This window comes from Elaeis guineensis, chromosome 11, assembly GCF_000442705.2.
Source record: "Elaeis guineensis isolate ETL-2024a chromosome 11, EG11, whole genome shotgun sequence".
Lineage (NCBI taxonomy): Eukaryota > Viridiplantae > Streptophyta > Magnoliopsida > Arecales > Arecaceae > Elaeis > Elaeis guineensis.
This window is the reverse complement of record NC_026003.2, coordinates 111,356,021-111,380,343: the sequence shown is the minus strand read 5'-3', so window position 1 is coordinate 111,380,343 and position 24,323 is coordinate 111,356,021. Positions and strand designations below refer to the sequence as shown.

Here is a 24,323-nt window from a genome sequence, read left to right as displayed (position 1 = left end):
ATTTGCTTCAGCTTACTCTTTAACCTTTATTTTCATGAATGCAAGAGATAGAGTAAAGCTGCTTTTCTTCGATCCTTATAATTTGGAGTAGGTTCTACACTGCCAGGGTTGCTGCAACTTACAAACTTCCAGTATATATATAATCTTTGCAGCTCTCTGACCATTATTTTTGGTTTTCAGCCAGTTACTTTCAAAGATCTCACATTCTCTCATAAACTCTGTCTCTGCCAGCAGCCTCATTGTCAATTTTGTCAGCTCCTTACTTTTTATGTTACTTCAACTATGTATGCTTCCACCTTGTCTATAAAAAATTATCTTGTCTATTCGCTCTAGTGGCCTGCTTTTGCTTCTCCCAATTATGTACAAGGTCACCTGAGTATTCTGTATATATTCTGTTTTCTTATTCTAAGTTTTCACCTTACCAAAAAAAAAAAAAAGTACATCAACACCATCAACTAGTATAGTTCCCAATGCACAGAATGTTACACATCAGCGTATTCCATATAAGAAAATGTCATCACTTCCTAATGATAGAAATTAAAAGCTAAGGTTGAAAATATCATTCAAGTGATATGAGGAGTCATTCAAATACATATTTGTAATGGATCTCCATATTGACTTCTATATAGGATTCATAAATTAGGCCAATATTAAACATTCGTAAGGGATGATAAAATCAGTATACCATTCAAACTAATTGAAGAAAATCCGATAGATTTAATGATTTTTTTAACCAAACAATAGGAGGAAAAAAATCAAGATAACAAATTAATATCAATATTCACTTGTTCTTTCAAATTGCCAAAGCAAAGATCTTCAAGATTATCCTCTCTATCACCACCTCTTAGCTAGAAATATAGATTACACATCAACTGCTTACTCAAATCACCCACCATATTTCATAAAATAAAATCTAAAATCTTAATTCCCAGACGCCCAGCTTATAATTCACATGAAAATGCTGACGAGAAGCAACAAATGAAATAGAGCACAGATCATAGAGAAGAAGACTAGAAAAAGATTACGAATAATTAGTGATGGCTTTATAACTTGCCAACTATAAAATGACAGATATATTATTATTTGATATGTCACTATTAAAATAGGATGACAATTTTGATGATATATGATAAATCACTTATAAATAGAATGATTATTTGATGATATATGGTATATTAAATAGTTGGTAAATAATTTCATGATATTTGTATTTATTCTAATATTGATTATTTATTTTTTTTATCTTATAACGATTTATTTATGTTGGTTTATGTATGTAAGATTCTTATTGAGATATTTGTCATGCCTCCGACCCGAGATTGTGAATCGAGGGTCATGGCAATCGCCGCATACTTATGAAGAACTCTCTCCATAAGCATGCAAGGCATCTCATCACGATATCAATGCATCACAGCAGAATAAATTCAAATAATTATTTTTCAACTTTAATTCAAGTAATTAAATCAAATATCTTACATCCAATAAAATTTTACTAAAACAATAAATCTAAATTCAATGAAGTTGACAATGCTAAATCTCGTCTCTAAAAGCTCTGTCCCAATATTTCTTCCCACGCTCGAATTTAATTATCTGAATCTGAAAAATAGAAAGAAAGGTAATGAGCTAGACAGCCCAGTAAGTAACAAATATCTCAACTAGATATTTTATATATTATGTAATTTTCAAGAATAATGTTGCAAATAAACATAAGAGTGTATTTCATGCTGTTTTAATACAAATCAAATATTTTTAAATATTCACATATAACATAATCATAAATCCGATTCGATGTAAAACACTGGTAACTCAACAGCCTTGACTATGACCAACGTTTAACCCCCATTGGCGGGGTCCACAGAATACCAGCGCACAACCCCCACTGGCAGGGTCCACAAACACCAGCGCACAACCCTCACTGGCAGGATCCACAAATACCAGCGCACAACCCCCACTGGCAGGGTCCACTGAGTACCAACGTATAATCCCCATTGGCGGGGCCCACTGAAACATAGTTAGGCTGAGAGCAAAAATCCGATCTGTATCAAAACACTTTGTATCATAGTATATCATAATTTTTCACTGAACATGCGCATAAATTGACATACCATAACATTTCAAAAGCACTTTTCTTTCAAAACATAATTTTATAAATCATGCATAATTTCAGAGAATAATTATTTATTTTCAGAATAAATATGGAATATCTCGAGAAGATGTTTCATTACTTACCTTTCACGGAGCACTGAAATGAACAGATCGACTAACTTCTAGGAGATTCTTCCGTGCCTATTATCCAAAATTATATTTTTATATTAATTTTAATTCAAAATTAAATCTAATAAATCCCAAAATCAAAACCTCACTTAAAATCAGACTCTTCCCTAAACTCGATCAAAATCATCAGATGAAGCCTTACACTTCGCTAATCCTAGAGGAATAACTTTAGAGAGAGAGAAATCCATCAAGAGAGAAAAAAACCTAGAGAGAGAAAATTCTAGAGAGAAAGTAGAGAGAGAAAGTCCAATTTCAGAGAGAGAAAGTCAGGGTTCAGACTGAAGGAGAGAGAGAAGAGAGAGAAACTCTCTCTCTCATCATTTTTTTTTATTTATTCATTTATTTATATATATATATATATATAAGTATATATATATATATATTGTTATTATTATTATTATTATTATTATTATTTTCTTTTCTTTTCTCTTTTCTTTTCTTTTCTTTTCTTTTCTTTTTCTTCTTTCTCTTTTCTTTTTCTTCTTTTTCTTTTTCTTCTTTCTCTTTTCTTTTTCTTTTTCTTCTTTTTCTTTTTTCTTTTCTTCTTCTTGGGCTTCTTCCAGGCCGAACAGGGAATGGCAGTTCTCCGGCCTTGACCGACCGTTCGAGCCACGGCCGCCACGACGGAGGCCGACGGCAGACGGGGGCCACTCCCCCAGTCACGGAGGGGCATTGCCGGCAGTCAATTTCGATCGCCGGCGTCGGAAAATCCACGGGAAAGAGACCAAAACAGAGGTCTCTTTTCCGATCGAAAATCGGCGACTCTCGTCGTCGGCAGCCACGCACAAATGCACGGGGAGGAAGGAGAAGAAAGAGGGGAAGAAGAGGGAAACTTACCTTGACCTCCGGTGACCTCGCTGGCGAGCAATCACGGCGATAACCCGAACGGTGTCCGCGGCTTCGATTGAGAAAAACGGAGAGAAAGAGAGAGGGAGGAGGCCGATGTTCGGTCTCAAGGAAGAGAGGGTCTTCTTATAGGGGACCCTAGGACTCCGAGGGGTCCTAGGATTCCCGATCTTGCCCGGACCTCGTCGGAGAAGAAGACTCCTATCGGAAGTCTTCTTCCCGGTTTGATTTCCCTGTTTTTTTTTTTTTTTTTTGGGCTTTGGTGGGCTGAGATTTGTTGGGCTTGGGCTATAACAATATTAGTCTGGAACATTTTGTTATATTTTTTTTTTAGAGTCATGGGATGCTTAATCTTGATAGTTTGGGGATGATGGCCGAGTGAAATAGTAATTAATATATTCTTAATTCTTAATGATTTTATTATTCATTAATGATAGAATTATCTATTGGATTTGACATGATAACGGGTGAAACTATGGATTGATCCAATATTATTTAAAATTTGTTTACTTTGTATATCATTCAAAGTCGGGCAGACCGTATCAAAAAATAAGCAGTGTCGAAAAGGAGAAGACGCCGCAGCATGATCAGACCAAACAACTCCGCCCAAATCATACAAAAAAAAAAAAAAAAAAAACTCTGCCCAAAAGATAATAAAAAACAAAAATAAAAAATAAAAAAAAATCATTACTATAAAAAAAAAATACTCCGCGTTACCGCCAACGCCCGCTACTTTCTCCCCATCACCGAGACGCTATTTCTGTCGTGCACCGACTTGTTGAAGCCTCTGTCTTTCCGGATGTTATGTTATTATGTTATTATATTTTTTAAGCATGTAGGCTGGAGCATTAAAATAAAACAAGAAATGGGAAGAGGCTGTGGCCCTTGTGGAAGACTGAGGACAGAGAAAATCCTCAAAATAAGATGGTAGCATTTCTTCGAGTCTTAACCGCAGTCTCGGCCCTCCCGGCAGCCGCGATCGCAGCAATCTCTATATCTTCCTCCTCCTCTTCTCAACTCCCCACCAAACCCCACCTCCCACTTCTCGCCCCTCTTCGCCTCGCATCGACGCCCGATACCTTGGCCGGCCCGAGAAACCCGAGTCGGAGTCGCCCCCAGGCCGCCCTGAACATGGACTCCCTTGCGACCGACCTCAAGCTCTCCGACCAAGTTTGCCTTTTTGCCTCCCAATCTAAATTCCTTGCTGAATCCTTGACGTTTCGTTCTAACTCTTTCTTGATTGTTTCTTCCAGCACGATGGGTTTCTTCCAGAGTTGATGGTAAGTTGATTTGCTTTTCCTGTCTTAACTGTTTTTCCTGGTTCTTGTATTTATTTTTCCACGTGAAGAGATTGTTTTTCCCCCTCCATTTCCTAAAAGAAACTCTGGTAGATTGCTTTATCTTTTCTGTTTTTCCTGGTTCTTTTATTTATTTTTCCAGTGGAAAAGATTGTTGTTTCCCCTCTGTTTCCCCAAAGAAATACTGGTAGATTGCTTATTAAGCCTTTGTTGGGAAAATAGACATGTCCTTGATGTATCCATATCATATTCTTGGTGACAAATTAAGCTTTTATTTGAATAGAAAGTATCCGCTGCACAAATTTTTAAGTTATTTCATAGATATCGAGTTACTAATAGGATTTTAAATAAGTGTTGTAGGATGTTTATACTGCTATTATCTTGCAACTGTGCATTGCTCTGGGATATGAATTTATATGGTGCGTATTTCAGGGAACAATTTGCTGTGTGTTTACAGTGACTTAATGAATTGAGATGGGGTAAAGTGTGAGGGTTTCACTTTGTTACTGCCATGGTGGCAAGGGTCGCTTGATAGTTAATGATGCAAGAAAAAAATTGAAAACACTCTAAGAGATTGTTCAAATATAATGAATATTTGATTTCCATCTTAAGCAGATGTTATTGCTTCTTGTAAAGGTTCCTTCCTTTGTATTTATGAAGGAAAAATGTTTTACTGTTCAGTTGGCTCCTCGCTTTTGCTAACAATTTGCAGGAAGATGATGTTAAGATGATAGAAACCAGAAAAGAAAGACTGAGCATAAAAAATGTAAATAGATGTGCACAAGGATGTAGGTCTATCTGTATATATGAGTGAATAATCAAACACATATGTAACTTGAATAGAGGCATAACTTTATAGTTGTCACTAGTAATTTAAATGATTGCAATGATGGATTGAACTTGTGATGCATGGTCATATTTTGGTGAATGAATGGGTTGGTAAGGATATTTGAAATAGAAATCAATTTATGAAAGGAAGATCAAGAGGTAAATGTGTTGATAGTTGTTACTAGTTAATAGTTTCGATAGTTTGGTTTCAAAACCATGCTGTTGCTCCTTTATGGTGTTGTATCATTTACGAAACCATGCTGTTGCTCCTTTGCTAGTCCATGTGGCACTTTAATCCTTTGGCGGGATAAATCTCTTCATTTTCTCCATTAAATATTGTTTCTCATCAATTTTAAACATTTTTTTCTATGTTAACATAGTGGCTTGTGGCTTGAAATTTTTAGTTGTAATATGAGGAGTTGGAGGCAATCCACATCCTTGATCACACAAAAAAAAAAAAAAGAAAAGAAAAGAAAGAAAAAAGTGATGCAGTTGAATGGTGGATACATTGGGAAAAAAACAATTTAAGGAGAGAATGATTGGTGCCTTGTATGAGTGTTTTGTTTACATTTACCGTTCAATGAGGCCTTACTTGTTGTCTTGTTCAATAAAAGGAAAGATAAACACTTAAAATATGGGCAAGTCTTTCTGTTTCGTCTGTGATTGTAGATTGAATGAAATGCAAAAAAGAGATGAATTCAAGGATAGTATCTAGAAGAAAAAAGAAAGAAAAGAAGAATTGAATGAAAGAATGTTTCCAAACAAAGAAATGCAATAACTAGAACCGTATACATATGTATTTACAAAAACTCCATTATGGGTAGAAACTCAAAATGAGATATCGAAATAGTTCTGACGATTCAGTAATATTACCATTTCAATTTGGAGTTTTTAGTTATTTCGACCTGATAGATCTTAATCAGATAGATCTTAATGATAAAATCTTAATGATAAAAATGATAAAAAAATTAAGTAAAAATTCATTGGTTGATTGTATCATTAACCATTTCTTTTTTCTTTGGTGCGGTACGATGCACTTGAATCATGTTGGGGCTAATGCTTATTTATGCTAGTTAGCTAGAGGTGTCTATTGGTTTAGAAGCCATAGAAAGCATGTACCATCTCTATAGAGAAGAGACTGTAAGGTGCACCACTTTAAGAGTCAAGAGTGCAATCGTCCTTCCTTTAGGAATAAGATGCACCACTTTAAGAGTATTTTGGATGCTCAGGCATGTTTAGGAGGATAATATTGTTGGAGCATCTTTCTGAAACATTAAAGGAGCTGACAGAGAGGGACTGGGTTATTAATATTGGACAGAGACTCTTCGATGTCATCCATGTAAAAAATAATAATCATCACTATAAATGATGATTTATAGCCTCCAAAATATATGGGGATTATGTAGTTTTCGGTAAATATAATTTTGTACACTTGCCCATTTTCTGCTTCCTTGAAGTCCTATTTAGTTAAATTTATAGTTAAAATGTTGATGGCCTAGTAGGTTATCTTCTTGTAGCACTTGTGGGGGCATCCAAGCACCTTATAAAAGTGCCAAAACTTATAATTTAAGATTGGCAAGTGTGGGTATCTGTTTTTAGGTACACATAAACAGATAATAAAACACGTGCCTATATTTATGCCACAGAAATTGAGCATCAATTTAGTTAGGACAGTATGTTAGAGTTTCATCTATGATCTAAATTTCTTCCTAGAGCTGGTGTTTTTACCCTAGAAACTAAAATAATCCGGATATCATTCATACATTTGTCACTGGCAACATCTTTTGAAATTGTGATCTCAAGTTTGAGTTTTCTCTTTTGTTTTGGTATGTTTTATTTTTTAAACCACAGTATCAGTATCATGGAATACTATACCGCTCCATACCATCCGTATTGTACCATATCGGTCTTGTATTAGTACGCTGTCTCGGAGCATACCGACATTACCGTATCGTATTGAACCGCGTACCGACATTAAGCAGAATTTTATCGGTACGGGATCTAGTACCGAGACGGCGAACCTTGATCAGTGTGATTTTTAATTCCTACTTTCTAATGTGTGGACCTTGATGAATTCTTTATTTATATTTTTAAGAAGTTTCAACTTCATTTGGTTAGAGAATGGCTAATCCCACAGAGTTTTCTATATACAATTTTAAATTGTGTAGTTTTTGGATTTTATATTGCAAAGTATCCTATTCTTATTGAGAATATCTTGTTCTCGCTTCAGACAGAATTCATGGTGGATATGAAATGCGAAGGTTGTGTTTCAGCAGTAAAAGATAAGCTTCTAAAGCTTGATGGTATGTGATCATATACATCAAAAGTGTACTGACACAATCTTGTCACACATTTGTATTATATCTCCGCTATTGTTTTTGTCACATGTCCTAACTTACTGAGATTAAATCTGCTGTAACATTGGTTTGCATACTGATGATGCTGTCTATAAATAGGAGTAAAAGGTGTTGACATTGATTTGAGTAATCAAGTCGTAAGAGTTATTGGAACTCTCCCTGTGAAAATCATGGTAGAAGCTCTGGAGCAGACAGGTCGAAATGCCAGGTTGATTGGTCAAGGCAACCCTAATGGTAGGTATTTGACCTGTCCATTTGCTCATCCTTGAAATAAACAGTTCAAAATTGACTTGTTCTAGATCTTTTCCTTCTTTCCATTTGAGTCCCCAATTTCTCATGCTGCATTTCTGCTGAATTTTGCTATTCCTTAAACTCTTGTTGCAAAATGTATATTTATGATGTTAGCTAGTATAGTTGTGTATTTATGATGTTAGCCAGCATAGTTTAGTTGTTACATAATATTGTCATCTGGATTGTCAGACTTAATCTCTGTAAAAATGTGTAATCAAAGCAAGCCAACTTGTCATGTTGATTTCATATGTAAGATTTGTCTTAAGTGATTGTCAAGATTAAATATTAGTGTGACTCATGAGCTATTATTCATGAGGTAGAGTACCTTTTTATATATTAGACTATTAAATACCATTTTGCTTGTATCAATTTTTTTTCATAGAATTAGAAAATTGATAATTTGATCATTTAGCTACACCATAAATTAGAAATGTTCATGATATGAAGCATTCAAGGACCAAAAAAGAAAAGAGAAAACAATACTGTATGATTAATTTGATGGGCAATAAGAAGGACAGATACTTCAAATCCATTCCTTGAAATTGTCAAGGACATCGATTCTTGACATCGATGCTAAGATAGCAAGGATCGTAATTAGTTGTGGCAAGGAATGTGAATTGTGTCTTGTGAGCTTAGCACAAAAGTCAACCCCAAGTGCACTTATTTTACTCTACTAAGAATTTGAATTAAGAATGATATTTTGTTATGTAAATTATTTGCATATAATTTATTGTTGTAAACCCTTAAAAGAATAAGAGACTAAAAATTAGTTGGATGAATGAGAACATATAGAACGAAATTTCAGAGGAAATGGAAATGAAAAGGTACTACTTAAGATTGATGCAAAGAGATGTCATGAAGTAACTGGTTTTGTTATCTTGACGCTATCAAGCTAGAAAAGGAAGAGGTAAAGGCATATCTCTACCATGTATAATGCAAATGCCCCAAATGGCTACATGCGTGTCGTAACGTTCTGCATCACATTTCCCTCTTCCAAAGACACTCTTTTCTAGTTATTGCAACAGTCCAGAGTCACACTCTCATTATGACAAGGAAACTAAATAAGTTGATAAACTAAAATAGATATATCAAATCTAAATCAAACAATCATGTTGATGGGATTACTACAAGCTGCCAAAGTCTTCTTTCCTCTGTCATAAACCAGCTGTATTGCTTATTTGCTTATGTTCAACACTTGTCTAATATAATTAGAGTTGGATAGATTAAGTGCAAAGGTGCCTCTAGGGTGTTATTCAATCAATGCATGCCTTGGTGATTCAATTGAAACTTGTAAATGCTAATAAGGCATGCAATTTATATGATAATTGAACTAAAAGAGTGATTGAGAAAGCAGATATGAACATAAAACAAACTAAAATGTCTAGATGGATGTGGTAAAAATTTGAAGGATCAATATGTGAAATGAGTATATCTGAGGTGGCATAGGAGTTGCACCGAGCTCATTGAAATGCTGTGGGCATTCACATTGAGGACCCTGATAGCAAGAGATTCGTCAGGTTGCTTCCCCCCAACCCCCCACCCCTTCTTTTTTCTTTAAAGCCTTTTTTTTTTTTTTTGGGGGGGGGGGGGGGGTAGCATATATAATGCAAATGATCCACATGGTCAGATTTGTGCAGTGAGGCTGCATGCCATGTCCCTTTTGTAAAAATACACTCATTTTAAGTTTTTACAGCTCTCTAAATTCACACACTCTTTATGGCAAAGAAAGTGAAAGAAATACCTAAATGAAAGTGTGGAATATATTTGTCAAATCTAGACCACTAGGGATTGCAAATGATAGGGTAACTGCCATCCACCAAATCCTCTTTCGCCTAAAATAAAATAAACTGCATTTATTGCATGTGCTGAACACTTGTATAATATAATTAGAGTTGGGTAAATCCAGTGACAAAGCACTTCTAGAGTATTATTTGTCAATACTAATAATGCATGTAATGTCGTGGACTTTGAGAATTGAGTCACGAAGAGAGCCCAAGAAAGTTAGATGAACATAGAACAAACTTGAATGTCAAGATGGATGTAATCAAACTAGAAAGGTTTACTGTTTGAAATGAATATATTTAAGGAGATGTTGCATGAAATTCAGGATAAACTAATGGAGATTTATGGAGATGATACAGGCATTTGCAATAAAGTTTTAAGTGAGCCTGGTATTGAGAGGTTATATAGTTTGTGTAGAAGGGTTAGAAGGGTCTTTAAGTAGAGAGGGGAGGAGGGATGGTAGGGAAGATCTGGACTAACATGGATAGAAGTTGCGATCAAGGATTTGTGAAGACTTATGGTACTTGGATAGGAATGATTGCAAATGTTAGTTCGTGAAGCCAACCCAAATAGCTGGGACAAGGCTTATGGTTATAGTTTCATTAGTTGTTGGACATACTTAGGATCCTTCCTAAAAGAATTTGGCATGTATCTAAAGCATCCATGGCATGTGAAGGCCTGAATATCTTGGCATGACTCCTAATTTGAGTGTTATTGACCAAATCAGAGTGTTTCTTTAAGCAAATATAACCATGTCTGTAAAGATAATTCAGTCTTTCATTTTGATTTTCACTCCTATAGCTTATTGGCTTGTTTGCCTTAATGGTAATAGCATTCTTCCTTTTGTCATATTGAGAAACCATGCTATTCAAAATGTATTCGAACCAAAAATTTGGCAAATTACTGGTTGCGACAACTATACATTTACTTTAATGCATATCGTAATTTTACCTACACTCTTACCTGAACAGACTGACTGATTACTGTTATTTTGTAGACTTTTTAATTTCTGCAGCTGTTGCTGAGTTCAAAGGTCCTGTCATATTTGGTGTTGTACGCTTGGCTCAGGTGAACATGGAATTGGCCAGAATTGAAGCCAGCTTTAGTGGTTTGTCACCTGGTAAGCATGGGTGGTCCATCAATGAATTTGGAGATTTGACTAGAGGAGCAGCAAGCACTGGGAAAGTGTTCAATCCACCAGATTATTCCTTTCAAAAGGTATCATCTACCATGCTTATTTTATGTATATGCAAACCATTTCCCTGTGAAAGGTATTACTTGCCATAATTGTTACATGTGTGTGCATGTGTTCAAGTCGGGGCCTATGGTGTGCATGAATGTGGGTGGGTGAGTCATGCATGTATTTTTGGCACACTATACTACCATGGTATCCTAGGGCTGGTTTCATTAAATATTGAACTTAGGACTTCTCTAATGCTTTATACTAGTTGGGGTGTACGGTTACTGCTGCCGACAGTTACAGTGCACTTGAAGTAAATCATAGGGTTTATCCCAGTACATATGGATATTCTTATCTCCTCTTTGGCTTTCTTTGCCAGTATTATTGCTCGTAAAGGTGAAGTGATTTAAGAGGTTTGCTTTTCATGTCTGAAAACTGAGCTAACATCAGGGCATCAGGCCTTGGTATTAAAGTTTGAACCTGAAACATTTGCTCATTGAGGTTGTTCAGTTGGATCTAACTACAAGTTTCGGTTTGCCTCAGTGAAGTCAAATTAATATCATAACTAGATTGGCTCCTGCAAGTCTGCTCTAGTTCAGTATATCTAGGTTCTTACTTGACTCAGCTGAGGAATTGAAAATAAATTGGAGAGCTGGACCTAGTGGCTCATTTTCAGTTTTGCCTGGTTCTGGATATTTTTCGTGATGCACAACTGTATCTAAATTTAGGATGAGTTGTGTGGGATCTCTATGCTATACGAAGTTGTTTGGATAGTGAGGGGCATCTACGTGAACACTGCCTCGATGAAATTGTCCAAGAATTCTTTTTTTTCCACTCCAGCTTAACCAAGGATCCAATGTTAAATAGGTATTTACACAATCTGATCAATACATCAGGTTGGCTCAGCTTGAGTGTAAGGTGAGCCAACCCAAATTGCACCTGTTTTACACTGACATTGATATATAATTGAAACTTCTACCGGTAGTGAAATGGGATGATAGACACATTTGTATGGCTAGTGGTGCTTCAGGAATGTGAAGGATGGCAGAATGCAATTCTCGCTTTGGCTAATTACACTTAATGCTTTCTGATGGATGGAGTAACTGTGGAAAACATACTGATGAAGTCAATGAGCCAAAAAGATATGGTCCTGCAAAACCTCAAGTATTAAATAGCACGATGGATAGTGTGAATCATATGAAACTCTTATGGTATGTGCCCTTTGAAGGTGGCAAGTGAGCCCAGCATAGGTGCTGATGCAGCTGTTTGGATTGGGGTCATAATGTTTCTCTGGAGACCCATGCGAACTTATTAGAACCATTTAAGGAACATATAATGAAAGAGCAGCTGTGTGTACTGTCACAATGATCATAAGGATTACCTAGAGAAGATAGATAGTGTTGCATCATATTGAACTCTTATGGTGTGTGCCCTTTGAAGGTGGCTAGTGAGCCCAGTGGAGGTTTGGCAAAGCAGTGTGAATTGGGGTTGTAAGGTTTCTCCGGAGGACGCATGTGAAATTATTAGAACTATTTAAAGACCACATAATAGAAGAGCTGCTATGGATAATGTCACAATGATCATTATGATTACCTAGAGAATAGAAGCAGAACTCAACACTTGGACTATTTTTTCATGATATTTTCAGGCTATATCTCGTATATTTTGAAATGACAATGTGCTAGTTATATTTAACAAAAGATTTGCGAACTTGTTTGAAGTTGATGTCAAGACCAATCCTGAAGTTCAAACGGCTATTTTCTTATAAATTTGTGGTGTTTGGGTTGTGATGTAGCAAGGGGAAGATGTTCTTGTGGATTCTGGTTTAGGATTGGGAGTTTATGATCCACAAAATGGAAGCGCTTTGGTAAAACCTTAAAGAGAAATTACAGAGAAAGAAGTGGCAATCTGTTCCGCTTCCAACATCACCTATTTGAATGTGTCTTGAGGAATTTGTTAATCCAGGGCTTTTAAAACTGCAGCATCTTCCATGTTTGACTGTTCAGCTGATCCTTTCCGTAGTAAGGTTATATATGTGCAATAGAATGCTACATCCACAGGATATCGGATTTTTTGACTCAAAATTGAAGGCTTCGATGTAGAGTTCTAGCTTAGTATTTCTTGCATCTTCCCTTAACCATTGGCAAGGGAGATGAGAAACTCATAGGTCACTATTATAATATACATTCAATTGTTGAAGGCAGTGCAGTGAAAATTGACCTAGTGGAGCAGAGTATTTTTGGTGATTTTGAGTGTGACGTTCATGTGATCAGAGATACTTCATCCAGGGGCTGGAGTTATGTTTGTTCAACTAATTTGTTTGTGAGCAAGTTGGATTAACCCCCCAAAAAGAAAGGGAAAAGAGCAAGAAAAAATAGAGATAACCTTGAAACTATAAATGCTGTCAGCCACACTAAACTAGGTGAAATCCTCTCTCCACCCTTGTGTGAACACTTCATGATCTGCTAGAAGGGAAGTGCCTTAACCACCCAGCTTCTCATATCTTTTTACTCATATGTCTTTTTACATTGAGAGAGAACCGTTCCCCTCTAGATTCTGTGTCATGATGGTGTCTTGATCATGTGTTGATCTTCATGTCGTCACGGGCAAAAGTAGATTCTATATGATGATGTGCTTTATTAAAGCACGTCAATTTACGTTTGCTATTTAAATTATTGTTCCATTTGATTCCCCCTCTCCCCTTGCCACGGAAGTATTGATAGCTTTGGGTACTTCTTGTTGATCAATTTTCTGTTATGTACAGCCACTGGGTGACCTGGGAACAATAGAAGCTAGTGAGACAGATGAAGCCCACTTCATCGGTGCTAAACAGATGATTAGAGTTGCTGATCTTATTGGTCGTTCTGTTGTGGTTTATGAAACTGAGGACAAATCAGACTCAGGCATTGCAGCTGCAGTAATAGCGAGAAGTGCCGGAGTTGGTGAGAACTACAAAAGGATCTGCACATGTGATGGTGTAACTATATGGGAGTCGAGCTAGATTTTGTTCAAGTGGTTAGATCTTGTGGTTGATTATGCTTGACAAGTTTGTGTCTTGATTTTGTTCTTTTTTATGTGTTGCTGTATTGTAACTTTTCTGAAAACAAATGAGGAGACAAAATCTGCTGAATAAATTCAAGCGTTTGACTCAACTGCTATTCGTTGACTTGTAATTTAAACAACATAAGCTTCACAAACTCATCAGATTTCCATTGATGAGTGATAAAATTTGGTCAGATGGACCCATCTCTTCTACCTAATGGATGATTCTTTTGCCCTTCACCGTAGCTATCCTTGATCAACCATTCTAACCAGGACTTGAGAAATGGTTTATTGCAGCGTTAGCCATGTGATTACAAATGGACTCCGAACTGAAACAATACCATATCTGTTATGAGGGCTCTGAAATTGGGTGTTGCTCGGAGTATTTATTCTGAAGGTAACCTTGTAAGACCTGTTTCTTGTGAGTGAAATGCAGGTTATTCGGCCCTACCGCTTTGTCTACACCGTGTCACCTTGGCGTGGTATGTTGAAACTGGAACATTTGTGACAGTTATGCATTGTTTGCTTTCTACGCACGGTTGATATGGATGGGTAATTGAGATCCCTTGGATGGGTTTGTGTGCTTGCGGGTCCGGTTTGGGGACTTGGTAAATACTTCAGCTGCAATGGTGTCCATTTGTGAGAAACTCCGGACTAATCTTCCAGGCTAATTTCATTGATCAAGCTACGGTCTACAGCCTTGATTGGGTGTCTGTGACCCGTGCCATGATCATAGGGGTTCAAATGTGCACCAGTTGCAGGATCCTTCGGAGGTCTAAAAAGTATTCATGAATGCAGGCAGTGGTCATGAGAGCTAATTTTAATGGCAGCGGACTCAAATTTGGGTGGCTGGCTTTGGCAATGCAGCAATCCTTCCGATGGTCTAGCATCACTACTTACATGCTGGATGAATGTTCACGCCCGGAGCCACAACATCCAGCTTGAGTATTTCTAAAGTGATGATATTCAGCCCTCTGGGGGAGAATGCCGCCGCTACTGGGGATGGCAGAATCCCAAATTCATTCCCTTGAATGTCATAGTTGCAGTTGGATGAGACCCAATCCTGCTATACCGCTTCATCACCTTTCCGGCAACCTCTTCATTGGTGATAGTTAGCAAGCGGTGGTTATATCAGCCGCAAGCTCCTCTCCATTAGTAGCCGCTATGTTGATTAGAATCATAACCATTTCCACCAGCATCCTTCCCCTTTGGACCTTTCTGCATCTGTGGGTTGACGCGGTGGTCACATATCACGATCTTTCCAGCCACCATGTGTGGATTCGACGTCCCTGCAGGACACAATGACCTTGGGTCCAGCGTGCTAACAATTGCTGCCTAAATAAACGAAAGGATGCTACCCATGTTGTGAGAGATGACTCTTGCCCTTCTAAAATGACACACCAGTCCAACTCATCCCTTTTCCCACGCTAACAGTAGCCGGGAAGTCTCGGCCCACAGTACTCTCACCCACCGTGGCGATCCAACAGGACATGTTTGTGAGGCTATTGGGATCTCAGCACATGCGGCGCCATCTCTAACAGGTGGTACCGTGGTTTCATCCCAGGAGGTTGGTGCCCTACATGGACGCCCATGTAATCAAGATTTATTATTTCAATACCGGATCTTATACTAGTAAAATTTCACTACGATATCAATATAATTGTATCGATGGAAGATGGTTTGGCATACCGATATGGTACATTATATCTCATATCACCCGGTACGGGGCAGCGGCGAATTATGCCCGCAGCTATGGTGGATGTGTAGGTCCCATACTTATCTTGATATCGGAAGACTCAAACTCTCCATTCTCATTGATGGCCCTAGTGGAGGCCTCGTAGTTATGATAAAAAATCCGAGGGTGCTGACGATCTTTTTCTTGCAATACTTCGAAGTGAATCCTAGCCCATCTTGCAGGTGCCTCGTAGAACAAGTGTCATGCCCCTGTCACTAAGCTCATGTTCTGGGGCTAGTTTTCGATGCCGATAATGCCGATGATGAAGTCATGGTCAAAGAAGGCTATTGACCAAATGTTGTTGGTTTCATCAGGGCCAATGTCGAGATCTTAGTGCTCTTGTGATGGAGCATTTCACTTTGAAGAAAATAAGAAATATAGTTTTTCCTTGGGATAAGTTCAAAGGCGTCGATGTTTGACGGATTCTCCTTTTTCTAGGAATATTGAAATATTATTTATTGCTGCTGAAATCAGTCGAGGTCGAAGAGAGGGTGACTGAGCCTCGCGCAGGAATGCTGGCACTGGAGTGACTTGCAAAACAAATCCAAACTGGAGGTTGTGGCTCCGACGAGAATCCTTCAATACTCAAGTGAGATTCAAAGAATAATGAAGCAGCAACGAGCTTTCTGAGAGGAGTTGATTGACTTACTTGATCTTCGAAGCTTCGATGGTTTATATAGAAAGCTGTCGAACAGCTGGTTGCACAGCTGTGAGATCATATGATCTCGAGATTATAAGACCGTTAGATATGTCATTGTGGATGAGATAATCCAGCCTTCAATTGCTCCGATGAGATTGAGGAAGTCAGTTATGCCTGAGTTGATCCACTGGGATGGATAGCTCGGCTCTGCATATTGATTGGTGGCTTGATAATTTGAACTAGCCTTCGACACCGCACTGATCCGAGTGCTCATGGCAACCATCGATCCGAAGCTCTCGTGGTAACCACCGTAACATTACTAAAGAAAATCTAATAGCTTTTAGGGAAGACTCCTACAAAGGAGATCTAGGCCTACTAAGATTTAATTTTGCCTTCATTTCTCCCATTTTTTATTCCAAAAAAAGGTGGTTTGCTCACCAATCAGGATATGAGACGGATCCATCTCCTGAATAGGTTATGCAAAATCATCTAAAAGATTTTAGCAGTTAGCTTGGCTATATTTCTTCCACTTTTAACGGATGAGTCTCCATCTACCTTCATTAAGGATGCTTTATTATTGAAAACTTTTTATCTGCACATGGTGTGCTAGCCATGTTGCACCAGAATTTGTTATAAACGTATTTTTTGCAAGCTAAAATTTTAAAATTTTTTTGACAAACTTAATTGGGACTTCCTCTTTAAAGTGCTCCAAGCTTGAGATTTCTTTATCAAACAAATTAGCTAGGTTCACTACCGTCTCCTCAGCCTCTACAGCAATCTCGGTGAATGATTTCTTGACAAAATAGATTAAATGTAAACAAAGATTTAGATAAGGTGACTCTGGATTGTTAACGCTCTTCAGATGCTCTCTAGAATTCTCAAATAGGCTGGTACACTTGGTCTAATTGAAGGCGTCGAAAGTAATCCGAGTTTCTATGTCATTAAAAGTCTATACTTTATGAATTTGTTTGGTGCCAGGAAGAGGAAAAATTATTGCTGTGATAACCCGGCCCAATTGGGCCCAAAACCAGCCCACAGAGCCCAAATTAAAAAAAAAAAACAAAAGAAAACAGAGGAGAAGACTCCTGAAGGGAGTCTTCTTCCTCCTCTCACCGGCTCCCAATCGGAGTCGGAAAGAGCCCCCTCCAGCTCTATTTAAGAAGGAGAACCCTTCTCTCTCCCTCTCACCAAAGACCCGAGACTCAGTCGGCGGCAATCGTCGGAAAACCACCATGGAGACCCGATCTGTGCCCATCCAATTTCTTGTCGGAAAGCCTCGCCGGCATCGAAGGTAAGCTCCGACCCTCCTTCTTCTCTTCCTTCTCCTCCTCCCCATGATTTTAGACCCCTCGCCGGCCATCGGGATCACCAGAAAACCCATGAAGCGTGCAACTCCTATTCTATTGGCCACGTTTCTCTCTTTTCCGGCCACCGGCACCGTCGATTTCGACGTCTCATCCCCGAGATCGAACCCCCATCCATCTCCCTCTCTTTCCTTGAGTGTTTGGCTGCCGGCGACCGACCCATGGTCGAAAATCATGAAGAAGGGGACGGATCCTCTATTTTTTCAAAAAAAAAAAGGATGGAAAGCTTGCCGGCCGAACCCCATCGCCGATCGACTTCGCATGGTCGGCCGTCGTTGCCAGACCTCCGGCCAAGCCGCCACCCCATCGGAGCCCGAGCCACCGAGGGGGGGGACCTTACGGTCTTCCCCTGTTTCGGCCCAAGAAGGCCGCGGGAAGAAGGAAAAAGAAAAAGAAAAGAAAAAAAAAAAGAAAAAGAAAAAAGAAAAAGAAAAGAAAAAAAAATAATAAAAAATATATGTGAGAGAAAGTTTCTCTCATCTCTCTCTCTTAAGTCTTTCTCTCTCTAAAATTGGACTTCCTCTCTCTACACTCTCTCTCCATTTTCTCTCTCTAGATTTTCTTCATATTTTCTCTATCTAGACCCTTTTATCTCTTTTTATGGATTTTGTCTCTCTAGGATCATTCTCTCTCTCTGATTGTATCACAGACCCTAGGATAAACTTGAGATGAAAATATGATGATCTGAGACTGCTCCAAAATTCGTACAGTAGATTGGATCCCGATCCGATCCTTATTCGAAATTGATAACATCAATCATGGTTAATCCATATTGAGTCACCCTGATATGATCTTTGATGATCTCGATCATGATTGTCACTTTTGAAGGATACGAAGATTCTTTCTCCACTTTCTCTCTCTATTTTCTCTCTTACGATCGACTTTCTCTCTCTAAAAAGATCTATGAATCCTGTATCGAGTCATGCCTTCATCTTTTAGAGGCTCATATTGACTCTAATAAGATGATCCAAAGTTGCTTTGATATCCGTGCTATATGTTAACTTCATTTGGCCATATCAAGTATTTTTCAAACCCATTATTAAAGAACTCTATTGATTGATCTTGACCTTAATTCAATCTGTGCTTCACGATTTCTTGATCAAGTCACTTAAATCTGACCCTCAGATCAGAGACCCTGAATTGCTCTGGTATCTGGATGGACCGACACATCCGGACAACAGTCCTCTTTCCTTATGATTTAATCTTATTATATTTATGAAATAGAAATTGATGATGATTTGATATTTTAAATAGGATTAGCTGATTCTTCTAACGAAGTCTGAAGATCTAAGATGAATGAGGTAAGTGGATCTTATGCTCCTTATTTATTTTTAAATGATCTTATTTTTATGTAAAGAATTGCTATTGATGAAATCATAATTTTTCATAAAATAAGGATCGGCATATATGATATGAAAAAGCATGTTTTATTATGAGCATTGATTTCATGAATATGTTTTATGAAAATAGCATGATTATGAAGCATGAATTTTATTATTTTTCCATCTATGTATATGTATGCTTTAAGAAAAAGATATAATGATTTCAAAGGCTCTCAGATGGCTACGAATGAATTCTTTTGGGAAGATCGATATCTGGAGCTAGCATCCATACGAAACATGGCCCTGCCAGTGGGTATAAAGTTGGCACATGAATTAAAAACTCTGTCGATTAAGAAACATGGCTCTGTCACGAACATAATAGTGACCTTAGCACGAATATCTGTGAGCAATATTTTGAAACATGACATGAATATATGATGAAAATAATTTACGATTCATGATTGTGAAATATACATGATTTATACATGCATGATGAGTTTATAACTTATTTTATTATATACTCTATGAAATACTTTATTTTGTATTACCTGTTATTTTTTAAATATTATATTATCATGAAAAACTTATGTTTGATCCGATAAGGAAGTGCAAGTTCTAATTACTGGACTAGTGTAGCTCATATTCTTTTTGTTTTCTTTTTGTTTGAACAGAAACAAAGTTAGAATCGGCAAAAGAAATCCAAGCTTGAAGATCGACATAGTAAGCTTGAAAATTTGACAATCGAAGTTTAATTTATTTTAAAATCATGGATTTGTAGTTATTTATGAATGTTGAGATTCAAGTTGGTACTTGCTTTTGGATTTAGATGCTCTGAACCAATATTGGTTCGATTATTTGATGAATAATGGAATTGAATCTTTTTATTTGATGGATTTTAGATGATTATGATGGATTGGCTTCGTGTTATCGTGGGCTCCATTCCTCAGTAGCATGGCCGTGTTATGTTCTGGATTTGGGACGTGACATTTTATGGTATCAGAGCTTAGGTTATAATCATTGGGGATTATGATATAAATGATATAAATGATTAGGATATGATAGAATAATATCAGAGCTTAGGTTTAAGATCATTGAGATTATAAAGTGATATCAAAACTTTATGTATGATCAATAGGATGTGACCGAGTGGAGTATAATGGATAATATCAGAGCTTAAGATTATGATCATTAAGGACATGATAGAATGATATAAAGTTTAGGTTATGATCACTAGAGAATATGACTTAAGTGGTATTTGAACTTAAGGTTATCATTATTCGGGATTGTGACTTTAGTGATATTTGAACTTGAGGCTAAGATCATGAGAAACATGATAGATATAAAAGAAAGGATTCAATAATTTGATTTCGAATCAATAGGTATTATGATAAAATTTATGCATAAGTGGCATATGATGTCTATAATAGAATTGACGAGTTATATCTTAGATTTCAATTAGCAAGGTTGACCTGAGTACGAGAAGTGTTGACCCTAGAATGAAGTGGGAGGTATTGATATATTATGTTAGGTATATTTGATGATATTGGAATGCTAAACCTATATGGATAAAGGACATGATAATTTTGTTGATTTTGATGTTCATTTTTTTGCAAAAAAAAGTTGGTTTGGAAGTTGTCTAAATGATTATAAGGTAAATCGAAGGTTAACTCAAATTAATTCTAGACATATTGGATTCTCGAGGAGTGATGAAGCTTATGTAATAAGTTCAAATATAGAAGGAGGATGAAGATTTAATTTTAATGTGCTATGCCTAAGAGATAGTAATGATAAGGAAACCTTAAATTTTATCCTAAATTGTATATGAAATCTGAAAGTTGGATCTATCTTTGGTTGATTTAATATACAAAGATATTTTTATTTTTGATAGACTTAGATAATTTGGTAAGTTGAGATCAAAGTGCGCAGCAAAAGCGTGATGGTCTGAATTGATTAAAAATATTAATCCTTTAAATCAAAAGGTATTATGAAATACGTTAGTTGTAAATAAGGAAAGATTTTACTGATAATAAATAGATGTTAGAGAGAAAATCTATCTGATCAAGGAAAGACTCAAAGCAGCACAGGATAGATAGAAGAGTTGGACAGATAGAAAAAGAAGAGAATTAAAATTTTACTTCGATGATCATATTTTTCTAAAAGTATCGCCTACAAAAAATGTCATGAGGTTTGGGAGACATGACAAGCTGAGTCCACGATATATTAGACCTTTTGAAATTTTGAGCCGAGTAGGAGATGTTGCTTACGAACTAGCTTTACCACCAAAATTATCCAAAGTGCACAATGTCTTACATATTTCACCACTAAGAAAATTTGTACTTGATCCAAATAACGTGATAAAGTATAAGCCATTGCAAGTTCATAAAGATTTAACCTATGAAGAATTTTTCCTCCGAATTATTGATCGAAAAAAGTAAGTTCTAAGATGGCGCATCATTCCGTATGTGAAGATTCACTGGAATAATCATGAAGAGAGAGAGGCTACATGGGAGCTTGAAGATGATATGAAGACGAGATATCTATACTTATTTGAAAATGAAGGTATGTTAAATTTCGAGGACGAAATTTTTTTTAAGGAGGGTAGAATGTGATAACCTGGTCCAATTGGGCCCAAAACCAGCCCACAGAGTCCAAAAAAAAAATCAAAAGAAAACAGAGGAAAAGACTCCCCAAGGAAGTCTTCTTCCTCCTCTCACCGGCTCCCAATCGGAGTCGGAAAGAGCCTCCTCCGGCTCTATTTAAGGAGGAGAACCCTCCTCTCTCCCTCTCATCAAAGACCCGAGACCCAGTCGGCGGCAATCGTCAGAAAATCACCATGGAGACCCGACCTGTGCCCATCCAATTTCTTACTAGAAAACCTTGCCGGCATCGAAGGTAAGCTCCGACCCTCCTTCTTCTCTTCCTTCCCCTCCTCCCCATGATTTTAGACCCCTCATCGGCCATCGGGATCACCAAAAAACCCATGAAGCGTGAAACTCCTATTCGACCGGTCACGTTTCTCTCTTTTCTGACCATCGGTGCCGTCGATTTCGACGTCTCATCCCCGAGATTGGACCCCCATCCATCTCCCTCTCTTTCCTTGAGTGTTTGGCTGCCGATGACCGACCCATGGTCGAAAATCATGAAGAAGGGGACGGATCCTCTATTTTTTCAAAAAAAAAAAAAAAGATGGAAAGCTTGCCGGCCGAACCCCATCGCCGACCGGCTTTGCATGGTCGGCCGTCATTGCCAGACCTCCGGCCAAGCCGCCACTCCATCGGAGCCCGAGCCACCGGGGGGGACCTCACGGTCTTCCCCTGTTTCGGCCCAAGAAGGCCGCGGGAAGAAGGAAAAAGAAAAAGAAAAGAAAAAAGAAAAAAAAGAAAAAAGAAAAAGAAAAGAAAAAAGAAAAAAATAATAAAAAATATATGTGAGAGAAAGTTTCTCTCATCTCTTTCTCTTAAGTCTTTCTCTCTCTAGAATTGAACTTCCTCTCTCTACACTCTCTCTCCATTTTTTCTCTCTAGATTTTCTTCCTATTTTCTCTCTCTAGATCCTTTTATCTCTTTTTATGGATTTTGTCTCTTTAGGATCATTCTCTCTCTCTGATTGTATCACAGATCCTAGGATAAACTTGAGATGAAAATATGATGATCTGAGACTGCTTTGAAAGTCGTGCAGTAGATTGGATCCCGATCCGATCCTTGTTCGAAATTAATAACATCAATCATGGTTTATCCATATTGAGTCACCCTGATATGATCTTTGATGATCTCGATCATGATTGCCACTTTTGAAGGATATGAAGATTCTTTCTCCACTTTCTCTCTTTACTTTCTCTATCATGATTGACTTTTTCTCTCTAAGAAGATCTATGAATCCTGTATCGAGTCATGCCTTCATCTTTTAGAGGCTCATATTGACTCTAATAAGATGATCCAAAGTTGCTTTGATATCCATACTGTATGTCAACTTCATTTGGCCATATCAAGTATTTTTCAAACCCATTATTAAAGAACCCTATTGATTGATCTTGACCTTAATTCGATCTGTGCTTCATGATTTCTTGATCAGGTCACTTAAATTTGACTCTCAGATCAGAGACCCTGAATTATCCTGGTATCTGGATGGACCGACACATCCGAACAACAGTCCTCTTTCCTTATGATTTAATCTTATTATATTTATGGAATAGAAATTGACGATGATTTGATATTTTAAATAGGATTAGCTGATTCTTCTAACGAAGTCTGAAGATCTAAGATGAATGAGGTAAGTGGATCTTATGCTCTTTATTTATTTTTAAATGATCATATTTTTATGTAAAGAATTGCTATTGATGAAATCATAATTTTTCATAAAATAAGGATCGGCATATGTGATATGAAAAAGCATATTTTGTTATGAGCATTGATTTCATGAATATGTCTTATGAAAATAACATGATTATGAAGCATGAATTTCATTATTTTTTCATCTATGTATATGTATGCTTTAAGAAAAAGATATAATGATTTCAAAGGCTCTCAGATGGCTATGAATGAATCTCTTCGGGAAGGTCGACATCTGAAGCTAGCATCCATACGAAACATGGCCCTGCCAATGGGTATAAAGTTGGCATATGAATTAAGAACTCTGTCGATTAAGAAACATGGCCCTGTCACGGGTATAATAGTGACCTTAGCATGAATATCTGTGAGCAATATTTTGAAACATGACATGAATACATGATGAAAATGATTTACGATTCATGATTGTGAAATATACATGATTTATACATGCATGATGAGTTTATAACTTGTTTTGTTATATACTCTATGAAATGCTTTATTTTGTATTACCTGTTATTTTCTAAATATTGTATTATCATGAAAAACTTATGTTTGATTCGATAAGAAAGTGCAAGTTCTAATTACTGGGCTAGTGTAGCTCATATTCTTTTTGTTTTCTTTTTGTTTGAACAGAAACAAAGTTAGGATCGACAAAAGGAATCCAAACTTGAAGATTGGCATAGCAAGCTTGAAAATTTGGCAATCAAAGTTTAATTTATTTTAAAGTCATGGATTTGTAGTTATTTATGAATATTGAGATTCAGGTTGGTACTTACTTTTGGATTTAGATGCTCTGAACCAATATTGGTTCGATTATTTGATGAATAATGGAATTGAATCTTTTTATTTGATGGATTTTAGATGATTATGATGGATTGGCTTCGTGTTATCGCTGGCTCCATCCCTCGGTAGCATGGCCATGTTATGTCCCGAATTTGGGGCATGACAATTGCATGCATAGGTGCTAGTGAATCACGGCAAATCTCAGAGCATATGTATGGTGGAGAGCATGTAATCGAGAATCGGTGAAATACAA

At 37.2% G+C, this 24,323-nt stretch overlaps 1 protein-coding gene across 1 annotated transcript; it reads left to right on the top strand.

The window, feature by feature from the left end:
• The first annotated feature begins 3,964 nt into the window (after positions 1-3,964).
• Positions 3,965-14,008, top strand: LOC105054165 (copper chaperone for superoxide dismutase, chloroplastic). Its single transcript, XM_073245734.1, has 6 exons — positions 3,965-4,290; positions 4,374-4,400; positions 7,477-7,549; positions 7,703-7,837; positions 10,674-10,894; positions 13,621-14,008. Exons 1-6 carry the CDS (start codon positions 4,045-4,047, stop codon positions 13,855-13,857), a joined length of 939 nt encoding a protein of 312 aa, XP_073101835.1. The 5' UTR covers positions 3,965-4,044; the 3' UTR covers positions 13,858-14,008.
• Positions 14,009-24,323: the final 10,315 nt, after the last annotated feature.